The sequence below is a fragment of the Arvicola amphibius genome, chromosome 10, assembly GCF_903992535.2.
Source record: "Arvicola amphibius chromosome 10, mArvAmp1.2, whole genome shotgun sequence".
Lineage (NCBI taxonomy): Eukaryota > Metazoa > Chordata > Mammalia > Rodentia > Cricetidae > Arvicola > Arvicola amphibius.
This window is the reverse complement of record NC_052056.1, coordinates 100,586,640-100,603,834: the sequence shown is the minus strand read 5'-3', so window position 1 is coordinate 100,603,834 and position 17,195 is coordinate 100,586,640. Positions and strand designations below refer to the sequence as shown.

Here is a 17,195-nt window from a genome sequence, read left to right as displayed (position 1 = left end):
AACAGCTAAGGTGAGTGCCCATGATGACTGTCCTAGATTCCTGTTGTCCTGTTCCTTTCCTCCCTCCCTCCCCCCCCTCTCCCCACACACACACACACACACACACACACACACACACACACACACACACACACACATTGTAGGGATGTGCTATGGGGGATTTTGGGGGAGTTGGAAGTATAGACATGATCATATATCCTTGCACATATGCACAAGATTCTCAAGAATAATGTAAAACACTTTAAAGTAAAATTTGAAATAAAACCAGAAACAAGCCCTACATGTAGACTGGAGTGAGCTGAGACCACATTCAGCAGCCAGCACACAAAGTAAGCACTTAGTGTCCCTTAAGGGGCCTACGAGGACTCTGTTCCCGAAGGATACTTTCTCCACTGCCTTGGGTGCCCTGTTCAACACAGCGAGCTGTGTGCTGTAGGTAATGTGTGGCCTGTGGCTGGACCAGCTCAGAGACAAATGAGGTTGAGTGTGAAGGAGGGTGGGAAACAGGAGCCTGTAGCAGACCAGGATCTCCTGGGATTCATTCACCAAGGATACCTAGAAGTAGACAGCAGGTGAATAACAGGGTGTCCGGGGAGCTAACCCTGGCTCTAAGTAACTCACTAGCATCCTGTGTGCAAACGCCTCTGGCCCTGCCCACTCCTACAGATCTTGCCTCTGACCATAGCTGCTCCCACCTCAATCCCAACCCATACCTCTCCCCATCCCAACCCATACCTCTATCCCACCAGGGTCAATCAGGCATCGAGGCCAATCTCAAGGACTCCCTGACAAAGAAAGTCCTGTCCATCGAATCCCCCCACTCCCTCTCTACTCTTCCTGGACAGCCTAAGCCTCTGCCATAGAGCTGGCCAAGCTGAATTGAAATTTAGCTCCATCATTACCAGCTAGGGCTGAGTCGTTTGGTTTTTATGATCTCACTTTGTGCACCTGTAAAAATGGAGATCAGAGTCCCTGAGATCATTTGTGAACACTGAATCACCATCAGGGATCTAACGATCTTGGCACACAGCAGACAATGCATAAACGCTACTTTCTCTTTGCTCTTCTGGAAGGTTCTCTTTCCCTGCCTCCTTGGGCGGCTTCTGTTGGCCCTTCACATATTCCCTACACCTCACCTTCCAAACTCAGACACTGCACAGGCTTAAGGCACAGTTTTGAGCTAACACTGTTACTTCAGCTCTTACTTCTAAGCATCCAGCATTCAGAAGACGAGGCAACTTCACCACACAGGGACCTTTCAAAACTCTATTATGCCCACTTCTCTGCCAACTCAGGAGCCAGGTTCACACCATGCAGTGTGTGCTAGTCCTACGGATGCTCACTGTGGTTGCTCACTGCATTCAAGTTTTACCTTCACTGCCAAAGTACTTTGGAAAGAGTTGTGGGTGCGGGCAAGACAAAACAGTTTGGTGGCCCTCCCTCTGGGCTAAATTCTGGGTTTCAGAACTATAAGTAGATCTGCATATTTATCGGTTCATTTTCATTAGAATGTAAGTTGCATGGATCCTGAACATTCTGAACACTTCCCATTGCTGCTTTTACCTAGTTATCTATAAGACACTGAAACTACCTTTTAAATATTCAGCTAGGTCTAATGTTATACATTCAGGATCTCCTCAAGATGGCGAGGAGGAAGGATCAAATTCAAGGTTTGTCTGCATGAAATAGTTATTGTCAAACCTAAACATTCCCAGAAAGAGAGAGCCTAAACCAAGGATTTGTCTCCAACCTATTGGCCTGTGAACATGTTATAGTGATGTGGGATGTCTTTTTGTATGCTGTAAATACGTATTGCTTTCATTGGTTGATAAATAAAGCTGCTTTGGCCTATGACAAGGCAGGACAGAGCCAAGTGGAAAATGCAAACAAAGATACAGGAAAGGGGTAGAGTCTGAAAGATGCCAGCATGTCCAAGGAACAACATGCCAGAGCACCACCAGTAAGCCACAGGCCATGTGGAGATACATAGATGAATAGAAGTGGGTTAATTTAAATGTAAGAGCTAACTAGTGATAAGCCTGAGCCATCAGCCAAGCATTTATAATAAATATTAAGCCTCAGAGTGGGAAGGAGGGAAGTTAGTCAGATGCCTCAAGCAGTCGCCATGACTCTCCTCTCAGAGATGGATGTAGGCTAGAATCTTCCCGATATGCCACCCCTCATGGTGCTACACAGATTACTAAATATGGGTTAAAGTAAGATATGAGAATTAGGTAATAAGAGGCTGAAACTAATGGGCCAGGCAGTATTTAAAAGAATAAAGTTTTCGTGTAATTATTTCTGGGGCTAAGCTAGCTATTCCGGAGCTGGGTGGGATGAAAAGCAGGCCTGCCGGCAGCTCCCTTCTACAATAGGGCATTTTTCTAGTTGCTACTTTATGTCAGGAGGGTCCAGTCCACTGTAGCTGGTATCTTCCCTGGGCAGGTAGGCATGAAGAAAGGTAGCTAGGTAAGCTCAGAGAAACAAGACAATAAGTACTGTTCCTGCATAGTTTCTGCCTCCTAGTTTCTTCCTTGAGCTCAAGCCCTGAATTTCCTTGGTGATAGGCTAATATATAACCTGTAAGCTAAGGCAAACCCTTTCCTCCCTACAAGTTTGGTATGGCCAGTATTTTATTTCTGCAATGGAAACCAAACTAGAACACAGGGCTACAGAGTAACTTAAGTTGAAGGGCAACCTGGACCACCTGTGGGATTCTGTCTTAAAAAGTAAAAAGGAGGCTGGGTATAGCTCAGTGGCACAGTGCTTGCCTAGAATCCCCAGTGAGGGGCTGAGGCCATGGCTCAATGGTAGAGTACTTTTCTAGAATCCTCCAGATAGGGGCTGCTTAATAGATTGCAAAGCATTTATCCGGCATGTACAAGGTGCTGGGTTGCATCCCAAAAGGACAACACACACACACACACATACACACACACACACACACACACACACACACACACACACATTTTATTACTTGCGTCATGAAGAATGAAGACCATGGAACCCATGAGTGATACCCCAGTCAAAAGCACCTGGATTTGCACGGCAGCACAGCTATGATTCTACAGAGGAAGAGTTGAAGATTCACATGGCTCAAGGACCAGCAAACTTGTTGGTTAACTGCTTTTTTTATGTGGTCATCCCTTCTCTTTGTACACAATGCTTTATGACTAGATGCACTTTGCCTAAAAAAGTGGGTGTTCCATGGAAGAGGGGAGCCATAACTCCAGTAAACAGCCCTCCTGTGGTTCCCAATCTCTGTCCCTTCCTAAAGTCCCCATGCCACCTTCTTTCTTTTAAGTGTTCTGTTTCTCAGAGAGGCTACTCTGTCAGGGTAGTGACTGACAGAGTAGACTCTAACTCCTGGAGAGACTGACCAACATGTTCCCCCTCCAAAAAAAGGACAATAGAATAGGTCAGCCTGCTTGGGACTCTGAAACAGGATGTAAAGACAGCAGTGGTAGTTGACTCCAGATGGGCCAGCTCAGGGCTCCTAAACAGAGAGCAAAGAAAATGAAAAGTATTGGTCCATGCTAGGTCAGGTCGAGGCAACTTCTCTGAGACACATCCTGGCCAGCATGCATAGATTACTGCTGCCCTTTCTCCTAGAGAGCCTTTCAACTTTAAGGGCATTTAAACCCCTGTATATACATACTCCTGGATCTTATTTTGGATACAAGATTTCTCTATGGTACAGTCCTTGCTGTCCTGGAACCAGCTCTGTAGACCAGGTGAACTCGAACTCACAGAGATCCACCTGCTTCTGCCTCCCAAGTACTGGGATTAAATGCACATGCCACCACCACCACTGGGCTACTCCTGGATCTTATACATTTACATATAACAGACTGAATTCTGGGTAAAATGGGCTTCCACAAGAAGCCTGCCTCCTTCCTGGAACGGCTCAGCCTGGAGGTGTCACAGAGAAGGGGAAAATAGAAATACAGATCTCATGTGAGGACGAGGGGGCTGTTGATGCTCTGCTTGGCCCCGAGAACATATTCCTGCTTCCTTGCTTGCTCTAATTAACTCCTCCCCTCAAGCCACATCCCCCCAGCCACTATCCCATCCTGTCTGAATCACCTTTCCAAGACTACCCCTGAGTTTGAGTCTGGGAGAACCTGGAGCTCCTCTGTTAGAACCCAGGCCCACCCCTCAAATGTGTGGTCACTTTGAAAAGGCTAGAGCCCACACCCCGAGGTGGTTTGACCTTGGTGCTCCGAGGCTTTCTATGGTCCAGAGCATTAAAATCTTTCTGTGTCCTGGATCTAGGACCCTAACCAGTGTCTGAATCTTCCATGCTCTTCGTCACATATGTTTTGATGGACCAAATCCTGTGACATGATACTTCCTGCCAGCCCCCTGATGAAGGCTGCTCTCTCTGAAGAATCTCTTTGGCACCCACTCCCTGCCAGCCCTCACCAGGCTGTATGCTGTCTCCCCACCGACAGACAGACAGACAGACCAACACACACACACACACACACACACACACACACACACACTCACACACACACCCCTCATCTTTCTTAAGCTCATCTTCAGACTTACAGGAAGCCTTTCCTTCCCCCTCAGGCTCCATCATGTCCGGATCTCCATATACCACATGTTTCTGTCTACTGCTCTTCCTCCCACCTCGAGGCCCTTTCCCCTAAGGTGCTCTGCACCTTCTGAGCATTAGTGGTCAGCTTCCTTCTGAACCACCCGCTGCAGGTGTTATCACCATCTTTCCATGAGCAAGTCTAACATTCCCCATCAACAGTCCCACAGCCTCGGCCACTACACAGGTGCTCACGGATGCCAGCCGCTGGCATCCCACCCTCATGCTGTGCTCTGGACCACGGTCACTTGAGCCGAGGGCCACAGCCTCTGGCTCTCCACAGCCAAGCTTTGTCTCTTCACTAGATCTCATGAGGCAGACGGAAAGTAGACTTGGCTCGCTGCTGGGATTATTAGGGGTGGCACCATGGCAGCAGGTGAAGCAGCTTCTCAGGACGCTGAGATCAGCTTCCATTCTGGTTCTTGCTGGTTAGGAAACTGGTAGGGGCCTCCTCTGGGCCACATGAAACCACCTGTTTGAACAGGGGCTTCTCCTTACCAAACACAATGTCTGTGGCTACTCAGTGACTACGGAGAACGTGACTGTGCTTTCTATCTTTCAAGGGGCAAGACAAAGGGGTGGGGCTATTTAACCTCAAAGAGAAGGGGTGTCTCTCTGACCTTCACCTCCAGGACCCACCCCTTCTTACTGCCTCTTTCCTAGCACCAACTTTTATGGGTGCTGGGATACAGCCTGGGTTCAGCCCCATTCTTCTTGTCTCCCAAGTCCTCAGGCCTTGATGTAGCACATCTGGAAAGGCCCTAAAGATTTTGGGTCCCTGGTATGGTATGTGTCAACAGAGACAGGGGGCTGGCTCTCAGTGGGGGCATCTCCTTGGCCATACAGACTCCTGTTATGTGAGCTGGATGGGGCCATGGTTGGAACTCTCAGAGTCCTTAGGGAAATAGGAGCCCTTTCTCTCCAATACCTTTACATTGTTTTTTATTAATTAAATTTTTTTCCATTAGCATTTCAACATGTTCTCTGTCACGCTCAATCTTAGCTCCTAACTTTTATACACATGTAAAGTGTGGAAGTGAGTATGGGGAGAGGCCAGGAAACTACAAAGGGGTCCATGGGAGGCTAGAAGGAGACTTTGGGGTGAACAGATGGGAGGGTAACAGAACACACATAATAGGAAGACGAAGCAGGAACATGGGTGGGGGAGAAGGGTACAAGCGGGGTGGGGCAGGGAGATGGAGGAGAGGCATGTCACACACATCAGTACTGAGCATGTAAGAAAGGCCACGAGGAAACAGTTAGCTATCATGTCAAGTGAGGTAGCCCAGTGTGACAGTTAGCACTGACTGCCAACTGACAGACTCTGAAATCATCCTGGAGTCAAACTAAGGGGATGGTTAATCAAGATTAGGTTAATTGTGGTGCTAAAATCCACCCTGAGTGTGGGTGGCACCATTCCAGGGGGTGGGGCCTGGAATGAGAAAGGGTCTGAAGAGCTTTCTGTCCTGATGCAGTATGACTAGATGCTTCAAACTCCTGCTCCATGCTGTCACCCCCATGATGGACCGTTCACCCTCAAACTGCAAGCCAAAGTAAACCCTTCCTTCCTTAAAGCTGTTTCCAGTAGGCATTTTGTCACAGTAGGGACACAAGCGACCAAGATCTCAGGTTCAGAAAGATGAAAACTGAGTACCTTTCGACGTCACAGGCTGTGGCCTCATGGCTGATGGATGAGGAGTAGGTCTGCCACTCTCCGCCGGGGAGCTCTCGCACCTGCACGGTGAAGTACCGGATGGGGGAGGCCCCATCGCTGCCAGGGACCCACTGGAGACGGAGGCTACGTGCTGTCACTTCTGCCTGGGGCACCAGGAGCTCTCTCGGGGGCGCGGGCCTCTCTGCAACCAGAAGAGGAGAAAAGCAGGGATTCATGAGGGACCATTCCCTGTTGCTCCCTGATGCCTGCCTATGAGAGCCGCTGTGTGGGACAGGCACAGTAAAAGAAAGTCCTGAGGCCAGGGAGTTGGTCTAGCCTGGCAGCTAACGTATTTACCATACAAGCAGAGGACCCAAGTTCGGTCCCCAGATCCCACGTAAAAATCTGTGCATGGTGGTGATGCTTTTAATTCTGATGCTAGGGAGGAGGGTAGAGACAGGCAGAGAACTGGGGCTTACTGGCCAGCCAGCTTCACCTAATGGGAGAGTTCCAGGTCCCATTGAAACACTCTGTCTTAAGAAACGGGGTAGATTGGTACCTGAGGAAGGATGCCAACACCTAAGACTGGACCTCTGATTTCCTTTTTTCTTCCTTCCCTACCCTTCCCTCTCCTCTCCTCCCCTCCCCTCCCCTCCCCTCCCCTCCCCTCCCCTCCCCTCCCCTTCCCTTCCCTTCCCCCTTCCCCTTCCCCCTTCCCCTTCCCCCTTCTTCCCCCTTCCTTCTTTTTCCTCCTTCTTCCCCCTTCCTCCCCTTCCCCCTTCCTCCCCTTTCCCCTTCCCCCCTTCTCCCTTCTTCTCCCTTCCTTCTTCTTCCTCCTTCTTCCCCCTTCCTCCTTCTTCCCCCTTCCTCCCCGTCCCCCTTCCTTCTTCTCCCTTCCTTCTTCCCCCTTCCTTCTTCCCCCTTCCCTTCCCGTTTCCCTTCCCTTTCCTTCCCTTCCCTTTTTCCTTCCCTTCCCTTCCCTTCCCTTCCCTTCCCTTCCCTTCCCTTCCCTTCCCTTCCCTTCCCTTTTTCCTTCCCTTCCCTTTTCCTTCCCTTCCTTTCCCTCCCCTCCCCTCCCCTCCCCTCCTTTCCCCTCCCCTCCCCTCCCCTCTCCTCTCCTCTCCTTTCCTTTCCGGTTTCTTGAGACAGGGTTTCTCTGTGTAGCTAGGAACTTGTCCTGGCACTAGCTCTTGTAGACCAGGCTGGACTCAAACTCACAGAGATCTGTCTGCTTCTGCTTCCCAAGTGCTGGGATTAAAGGCGTGAATCACTACCACCCGACAGGACCTCTGATTTCTTTATGCACCCACACATGCAGTCCCACACGTGAACCCATGTACACGTGTGCTTCCGCTGTCATGCACACAAAGAGAGACAAGCAAGTGAGCCCTAGGTTTGGGAGAGGAGGTTGTGCTACAGCTCACTTTGGATGCACCAGATCAGGTCTGACTAGGCAGCAGGGCTTGCTCACATAGCAGAACCAGGCAGAAATGGGTGCCTCCAGAGACCCCAGCCCCTACCGGGGAGGGCAAGTATGTCTGAATGACAGCAGATGTCTCTGGCGGTGATCTTCTAAGTGACTCAAGCCTCCTTTGAACGCCTGATTTGGGGGCTGAGCTCATCTTTAAAACCTAATTTCTTTTTCTTTATAGTTAACCTGAGTCTAACACATGAGGGGAATCTGCTGAGTTCTCCCGGGAAGTGGAAGGCAAGAGCAGGCAGGGATCCCTGTGGGCTGCTAATGGTTTCTGAGGGGTTAGAATGAAGGGTTCTTGGAACCAGCCTTGGCCTTGAATGGGTACCATGTGCCTGACACTGTGTTCCTGTCCCCCATTGATTTCAACAGAGGGTTCCATAGAGGGAGAAATAATTGTTTAATTGTTTATCATGACGACTATTGATTCTGATTAAAATGTGTGGCGTGTAATAAAGCAGCCATCGATCGTGGGTCCCACAGTGACAGGGATGTGAGAGGCACTTCGATCTGGCTCAATCAGGGCTCCTGGCTGGGAGTCTGCACACTGGCTGGAAGCTTGATTTCTGCAGGCCTGAGAAAAAGCTGGGCTCCCTGACTAGTTTCAAAGGCCTTCTATGGACACACTGCCGCTGGAAATGGCTCAGGCTTCCTGCCCCTAAGTCTACTAGAACCTGGCCAGAAGTAAAAGTTCTCCACACCTAAGTGGCTGGGGGATGGGCAGGGAATGGTGGCCCTGTGCCCCAGGCAACAAGCCGGCATGACCAGGCCACGCTGGCCAGCCCACAAGTCCTGTAAGGGCCACAACAATCCTTTCTTATTGATCCTTTGCCTCCAAAGGATTCACCGGTTGGAGAGAGAGCTTGGCTGGTAAAGTGATTCTGGTTACAAGCACGAGGACCAGAGGTGGATCTGCAGAACCCATGTGAAAAGAATCCCAGAGGGGTGGTGTGTATAATCTGGGGAAATGGGGGTAGGTGGATCCCTGTGGCTCACTGGCTGGTTAGCATGGCCAAATCAGCAAGTGTCAGGCCACTGAGATACCCTGTCTCAAGGAACAATGTAGAGAGTGTCTCAAGGGACCCCTGAGGCTGCACTTTAGCCTACAAACCCATGCACATGTGTATACACTGCACATGCATACAAACACCCACTTGCACATACATACTCACACAAACAAGTACACATGTGAACATGCACACACAAGTATGTATGCAATCACACACAAATAGTGTTGGGAATTCCTAAAGAGTACAGGACCAGGGGAAGAAGGCTAGGGCCAAGGGTGGCTACCTGTGGGTCCCTGAGCGAAGCCTATGCCATTAGTTCTTGAGAACACTACTAAATCTCTGGGGAGCAGGCTACAGCTGCCAGTCTCTGGAGGACCCTCCCAGCACCCATCATTTGGATCCTGGTTCCCCCAGCAGTGCCATGGGCATCGAGGTCAAATCACTACTCTGAGTTCAAGCACATCCTTCCCCAAAGGACCCAGTAAGAGCATCCACTCGCAGAGTTATGGAGGCAACAAGGGACAGTAAAGCCCTGCCCAGGTGTCTGGCCAACAGGAGGGCAGTCAACATCTGGGGAGAACTCAGTAGTAATACATGCACACCTGCAAGGAGGGGCAAGATGTTAGCTTCCGGAAAGATAGAGACAGCGTCTTCCCAAACATGTTGCGGCTGTGGCTCGGTGGGTCTAGCTTTTACCTAGCATGAATGAGGACCGGGTGGGCTTGGTCTCCTGCACCCTGTAAAGACGGGTGTAATGGCATACACCTGTAGTCCCAGCATGTAAGACGCAGAAGCAGGAGGATCTGGAGTTCGAGGCCAGCCTGGGCTATATAGCCATTAGACGATGTACCTGTACGCTTTAAGATTATCTTTGTCCTACAGAGATCAAGCTGCCCCACCTCCTACAGTTGGCATGTCCCTGTTGTGAAGATTAAAACCTTCTGCAGGAGTGACTAGACCCCATAAACAAGGCTCCTCTTCCTACCTCTGCAGTCCCAGCCACCACAGTCTTATTTTGAACACACAGGAACCTATGAGCCAAAATTAACCTTCCTTTTTAAAATTATTTTTCTGGGGGTATTTTTGTTATAGCAATGAAAGGCTAACACAGCCTGATTGGCAGCTTGAAGCTGGGAACAGAGGTGGTGATACCTGGGGGGGACTGGCGCACGGTGTGAGCCCTGTGCCGGCCTCCTTCCTCTGTTAGATTTAAGCGCTCTGAGTTCGACTCCTCGATCCTTGAAATGGCCTGCTTTAGATCTTGTAATGAAAGGTGCCACCAACGCAGCAATGGCACGCATTCACATTTGTTGAGCATCTACATCACACCAGCGCAGCTCCTGGGAGCCTCGCAGATGACAAGAAAAGCCATCCGCATGTCGGGGCGTTGTGCTAACTGCACCACACAGGCCTCCCAAGTCAGGGCCATAGCAGAGAGAGGGGAAGGGTTTGCCCAGGGCCTCACAGCCCTGAGCCTTGAGCGCCAGGTGTTTCCCAGACCTCCTGGCCTAGTTCCTCAGACCTCTGGGTCTGGCTGTGAGGGCATCTGGGCACAACACAATAATATCACTGCTGTTTTAGAGTAGATATTATCGTGGACTGGTAACCATAGTAACTAATTGAGCAGAATAATACGGTATTAGCTGAACCTACGGTGTTGGTGATGGAGCTACTGACACTCCTTAGTAGATGGAGGATAGGACCCTCGCCTGGAATCCCAGCATTGTGTTCTTCTGCCCCCCAGTTAGCTAGCTGCAAGGGGTGCTGGGAGATAGACACTAGATTAGACAGGAAGTGGAAGGCTAGCTGAAAGGGAGACTCCACGAGGTCATCACTTGGTGGTGATGCAACTGTTTGGGGGTCACCTACATGACGTTTATAAAGCAAACCCCTTCCACTTGTGTACTGCAAAGAGACCCAATAGACTCTCTGGCTCTCCAAGTTGAATTTTGGTGGAGGCATGGCTTCTGAAGAGAGGCCCTTTGGGCTGCGGTGGAAGGTTCTAGAGCAGTGGTTCTCAACCTGTGGGTCACAACCCCCAGGATCGCATATCAGGGTAGCCTATATATCAGTGACAAAACTGCACTTAGGAAGGAGCAACAAAATAATTTTATGGTTGGGCGTCACTGCAACCTGAGGAACTGTGTCAAAGGGTCGCGGCATTAGGAAGGTCGAGAACCACTGTTCCAAACAAAGCTCCGTGCTACCCTGGGCTAGCCTCTCTGAGCCACACTTCTTGCCTCCTGTCTGAGACAGTGGGCAGGTGGCCAACAGTTGTGCTTCAAGGACACTCTGATAACACACCTGGCTCAGAGCCGGGGACCTGGCTCAGCAAGCGCTGTGCCCATAGAGCGTGCATGAGGACACAACTTCTGCTCTCCAGCACCTGCAAAAAAGCCAGACAGAACAGCCCATGTCCCAGGGCTGGGGAGGCAGAGACAGGAGAACCCCCTGGAACTTGTTGGCCAGCCTGCCTAGCCCAAACAGCCAATTATAGGCTCAACAAGAAACTGTCTCAAAAAACAAGGTGGGGGATGTTAGAGGAAGACACTCGACTCTGACTTCCACATATATGCACATGCATATGCCTGAGCACATACACACACCTCTGCCACATACACTTAAAAAATAACAACCTGCCCAGCTCCATGTCTGGCCAAGGCTTCCGGGCACTGACTAAAAAGATGTGTGTCCTGTCATCTACAGTCAGATCTGGGTCTGGGAGCTTACCTCTCTTCTCGGTGGTGATGACTGTAGCCTCCAGGGGCTCTCCCCAGCCCTGTCTCGTCTTAGCAGACAGTCTGAAGATGTACGCAGATTCCGGGGCCAGCTCTGTGGCTGTGAACTGCCTTACTGTGGCACCCACCTCGACGGTGGTGAAGGTGTGGGGACTGCCGCTGGCCAGGCGGTAGGCAATCTGGTACCCTGTGGGAGGGGTTGGGGACAGAGTCAGGGAGTCAGCTGAGCCATTTATTTTCTTGCTTGCCCAGAAAACCTACGCTCCCGACAACCCATAATCAGCCCGGATTGGAAACCCAAACACGGCCTACCCTCTGCTCCTTCCTGATTTCCAAAGGCCGCAGGGCGCATATTGAAAGGGAGCGCACAGCCCTGGAGATGAGTGTGGGTTGCCTGAGCTCAGTCCTCTGTGGAACTTGTCTCACAGTTCATCCTTCATGGGAACAAGATGTGAAAACAGCTTCATCTTTCCTCAGGATGCTGCACTTGGAGAATGCCACCAGACCCAGGACCCCTCATTGCTCCCCACGGGAGGTTGTCATGAGCCAGTGCCTCTGGCTCTTCCATCCCCTTCCAATGCCCCTCCTATGGTGCAGCCCTTCCCTTCAACCCGGCAGGAGAGGCCAGAGCCTGCCCTCAGCAGGTGATTTCACAGCAGGAGCAGAGCCTGCAGCGGGCAGGACCACTGCTTGGTTAGGCTTGCATTATTCAGCCCCCTTGCTAGTTTCCCCCTGCTACTGCCTTCCCCACATTCTCACCTCCCACGATTCCAGCCACTCAGCCCCCCACCTCCCCCCAGGCCTCCTGAGTTTGGAGGCTCCACGTTAAATAGTTAAAGACCCCTTCTGTTAATTTCCATAACTCCAGAGCGGCAGGGTTTGCCTGGCTCCGCGTGTCTCTCTGAGTTCCTTGATTATGAAGGGGTTATGGTTGATCAGACATTATTAATGATCAAATCCCACCAACCAAGCAACCCCAGTGCCTGCCTGTTGGCTTCTGAAGAGGCCTTGCCAATTTCCCAGACCCAACCGTGAGTCATGGGGCAGACTGCCTTCTGGGCTCATGGACCACGTGTGGTCCGGCTTCTGATTAAAACCAGAATGGATGGGGTGCTGTGACATCTAGAAAAAATTAATGACAACCCAAGTGATCACATTAAACAAGGGGGACTCAGCAGGGGAGAAAGAAAAGCATCAAAGGCCACACTGGTCCTCCAGGGCTCTGCCTGCCAGGGCAGCCTGGGAGTGAGGGCCGCCTGCCGGGACCAGGATGGAGGTCTGCTCACCTCCTGCCAATCACCTCCCACTACACAGCTTGGGCAGTCCTCTGGATGCCCTCAGGTGGTATTTTGTTCCTCCTGTTCCTCTTGGCTTAGCCTTTGGCTCCAGGGCTTTCCAAGATGCCTACCATTTCCCCAGCTGCTTGGTGAATTTCTTCCAGTCCTCCACTGGGAGACCAGGAGGACAGTCACACAGAGGTCAGATTGAGCACACCCTGACCTTCAGACCTAGCCACCGCGGGTCACTGATAGGGTCGTTATCATTGCCATGTAGACGGGATGACACAACCCTCAGCCCTGTTCAGAGTGATGCCCGGTGACATGAGATGCTAACCCCAGACTCCCAAATGACCATTATGGCCACTGCCTGTCTCTGATGGACCAGCTTTTCTCCCTGACACAGGGTCTAAGTGTTCTGAGGCTCCCAGCAGCTGCTCCAAGACACTTCACCTTCTTACTTACTGAGTAAGGACTGCAGCCTAGAGATTGTGGACCATCGCTTCTCCCATGGCACTCAGTGATGGGGAAGTGGAGCTTGGGTACCCCAGGGGACACAGTCTTAGGCCTTCAGAGACCCATATAATGAGAGGATATATAGTAGCTGGACAGCCATGTGCAGGGGACATGGGTACAGTCTCACTCCGAGGAGGGCTAACAGCAGTGGTCCCCAGTGGGTCAAACACATGGAGGCAAGGCATCCGGAAAGGTTACAGTTTGCCCAGGGTTGCTGACGGCGCCCCAGGTCTGTCCTACTTTCCTTTAAAAAGAACCCTCTGCGCTTCCAGAGAGGAGACAGCCCCTCTTATCTTCTGCTTGCTTCCAGGAGTGTTCATCCTTAGACATTGTGATAGAAGTTGTCATATAGAGTTCATGCTTGAGAACCATGCAGTCACGTTATGGAAAAATCGCCACCCAGCGAAAACACCCCTGGGTATTTACCCTAAGGTCTCCCAAGTTGACAGCACAGAGACACTTGTGTGTCTGTCTAACATCTAGCACTGTTGACAGCAGCCACGCTGTGGAGCTACCCAGGTATCTGTCAGCACAGGAATGGTTAAGGAAAATGTATGGTCTATGCAATAAAATTAAAAAATCAACTTATGTGCATGTTCCTACTTGTCTCTCAGTGCACCATGTATGTGTAACATCCAGAGGCCAGCAAAGGACATCAGATCCCTTTGAGCTAGAGTTACAAGCAATTGCAAGGTACGAAGTGTGGCACTAGGAATTGAACCCAGGTCCTCTGCAAGAACAGCAAGTGCTGTTAACTGCTGAGCCATGCTCTGATCCCACACAATGCCCCCCGACCCCCGCATATACAAAAAACTTTTTCTATTCATAAAGAAGAATGAAGTTATATTGTTTTTATGTAAAAATCATAGGAAGTCACATATATTGAGAAAGCGCAGATGAGAGATCATGTGTGGTTCTTAGGTTTTCCATAGGTAACATAAAATCATATACACATATATACACATGCACATATATGTTATGAAAGTAGAAGTTAGCTAGACAGGTGGTAAAAGGAGCCCGTGGGAGGGCAGGGGAAGAGGAAAGAGAAAGGCGGAGAACACGGAGTGTGGGCAACATGCACTGTATACGAGAGCTTGAGAAAATTAAGAATACAATAGCATTTTGTAATATTTTCAGTAGGCTTATGATTTTGTAGGCCATACTCATAGCTGTCTTGGGGATCACGCAGCCCATGGCCCTGCATTGTTAGACCTGTTAGACCTTGCACCCTGCAGGCCCCTCTGTGAGAGGGTTTCCCAGCAGAAACTGTTCTACAGCTGCAGAGACGTGCCTGGACTGGAACCTGGCTCTGCCAATCCCCAACTCCGTTATATGAAAAGTGACCCCCACATACACAGCCACTGTCTCTTGAGCTTGAAGAGGGAACCACAGGTCACATCTCACAGGCTGTTGAGGTTCCCCGTGCTGCAGGCAACCGTTACATCTCACAGGGACAGGGCGGGCCCAGGAAGGCCTGCCTTGTGGCCATTTCTCAACTACATGTGTTAACTGGCATTCCCGGGAAGAGGTCTCCCCCTTGTTAAACACTCTCCAAGACCAATAACTTATTGACAAATGTCAATATTTGTCAACAGCTTGAAGTCACAGGTCTATAGCCAAATTATCTTGGGCTATCTCAGTCCCTAAATAGCATCTACTGCCTACCTCTGTGACTAGCAACTTCTGATGATTAGGTAAATCCTCTGAAATGTACAAACATACCCTTGACTTCCACCAACCACCCAAAGCTAAGCATGTCATCAGAGAGCATCGGAGGCCTGTAACAGTGACTTCCCGGCTCTGCCATAACATGCCTACCCAATGAACATGTTTACACACTGTCCTGATTTATGATTTTCTTTACTCCGTTGCTAGGACAATCCCACAAACGGTTACCAAACTGAACCGTGGAATTCGGGGTAACCCAAACCCGTGTTCCTGGGCCATGTTCATATTTTAACATTTTGCTCCAGAATAAACTATCTCCCTTTGAGGTGAGAGCTGTGTCTCTTCTTGTTTTGCATCAACACACATGACCAGAAAACGGTAACAGCACCTGGTCTCTACCCCTGTAAGTGGCAGAAGCTGCTGCCATGGCTGCCCCCTCACAGGGGTATTCGAGGGCTCTTTGTTGCACCTGCAGTAATTTTTCATGTATTTTTTTTCTTCCCCAAGGGCCCACCCTCCTATCAGCCCCTCTGCCTCCTCAGTTCTACAGAAGCCTCAGGCCTAGCTCTGGAGTTGCTAGGACCAATAACTAACCTTCCTCACTGTGCTGGTTTGGAAAGGAATGGCCCCCATAGATTCATGAGTATAAATGCTCGGCCCACAGGGAGTGATGTTATTAGGAGGCGTGGCCTCGATGGAGTAGGTAAGGCCTTGTTGGAGGAAGTGTGTCATTGTGGAGGTGGGCTCTGAGGTTTCATATGCTCAAGCCATGCCTGGTATGACACACAGTCTCCTCCTGCTGCCTGCAGATCGAGATATAGAACTCTCAGCTCCTTCTTCAGCTCCATGTCTGCCTGTGTACTGTGATGTCCCACCATGACGGTAATAAACTCTGAAATTGTAAGCCATCCCCGATGAAATGTTTTCCTTTATAAGAGTTGCCATGTTCGTGGTGTCTCTTCAAAGCAATAGAAATCCTAACCCAGACACTCACCTTGGTCATCACGCAGGCATTGCCCGACCATGCCAGGTTTATTGAGTTATCTGCTCCTGGCACATGTTCAGTCTGAGCTAGGCAAAGACCAGGTAACTTTGAAGTAGGACCCTCCATGGGAACATGCATTTACACCACTGTCTGCTTCTTTAGAGACCAGGACAGTGGCCCAATTTTGAAGTCTTTTTGTTTTTCTTAATGCTTAGTTTTCTAAATTGTGATTTAAGTATATGTGTGTAAGTATATGCCATGTGTGTGGGTGTACTTGGAGTCCAGCATAGAGCATCAGCTGAAGTTAGAATTGTGAGCCACCAACATAGGTGCTGGGAATTGAACTCAGGTCCTCTGCTAGAGCAACAGACACTCTTAATGGCTGAGCCATCTCTCAAGCCCCACAATCCTAAGATCTTGTGACTGAGAATGATATCTCTAGACATGGAGTCAGTACTAATTAACGGTATTCTTGAAAAACCCCAGATTGAGGTTGCCTTTCTTTAAGAAAAGAAAAGGACATTAATCTAGGTCTATTGGTATCAGTCTGTATTGGTATCTAGGTCTATTGGTATCAGTCTGTATTGGTATCTAGGTCTATTGTATCAGTCAGCTCCTCGGGAGGCTGAGGCAGGATGATTGAAAGCTCAGTCAGTGTTGTGCTGAAGAATGAGTTCAAGGCCAGCCAGGGTGATGTAGCAAGACTTCATACCTGAGTTAAAAAAGTACAGACATCAGGCTGGAGAGATGGCTCGGTGGTTAGGAGCACTGGCTGCTCTTCCAGAGGACCCGGGTTCAATTCCCAGCACCCACACAGCAGCTCACAACTCTCTATAACTCCAGTTCCAGGGGATACGATGTCCTCACACAGACAAATCTACACACACACACACACACACACACACACACACACACACTCCAATACACACATAAATAAAAATTTTAAAGTTCCTTTAAAAACTCAAGCAAAGCCCTATGTTAGTTCTGAGCAAGTGGGTACTCTTGGTGTCCTTAGAGGACACAGCATGACCGCCACCTATAAAACCGTCTACCCTGGACCAGGCACCGGCAGCCACCTAGAGATGATTTCAGTATGTAGGCGGTGAGCACCCGTTATCTGCAGACACTATGCCATTCATCTGAGGACTTGACTCTGGGCAGATTAGGATTTCCCCAGGGATCCTGGAACAATCCTGGATTGTCTAGCACAGTAGGGCCCTCCCTCTCACGGAAGGGGATTCTTGCTGCAGAGCTCCCCTCAACCCCTGAC

General features: G+C 50.0%; 1 protein-coding gene across 1 annotated transcript in view; it reads right to left on the bottom strand.

The window, feature by feature from the left end:
* Positions 1-17,195, bottom strand: part of Sdk1 (sidekick cell adhesion molecule 1) — a 935,030-nt gene that overhangs the window by 77,308 nt on the left and 840,527 nt on the right. The window contains exons 29-30 of the mRNA XM_038345621.1: positions 11,472-11,666; positions 6,258-6,459 (exon numbers count right to left, since the gene is read on the bottom strand). Coding sequence (XP_038201549.1) covers positions 6,258-6,459; positions 11,472-11,666 — 397 coding nt within the window. The remainder of the gene's footprint in view (positions 1-6,257; positions 6,460-11,471; positions 11,667-17,195) is intronic.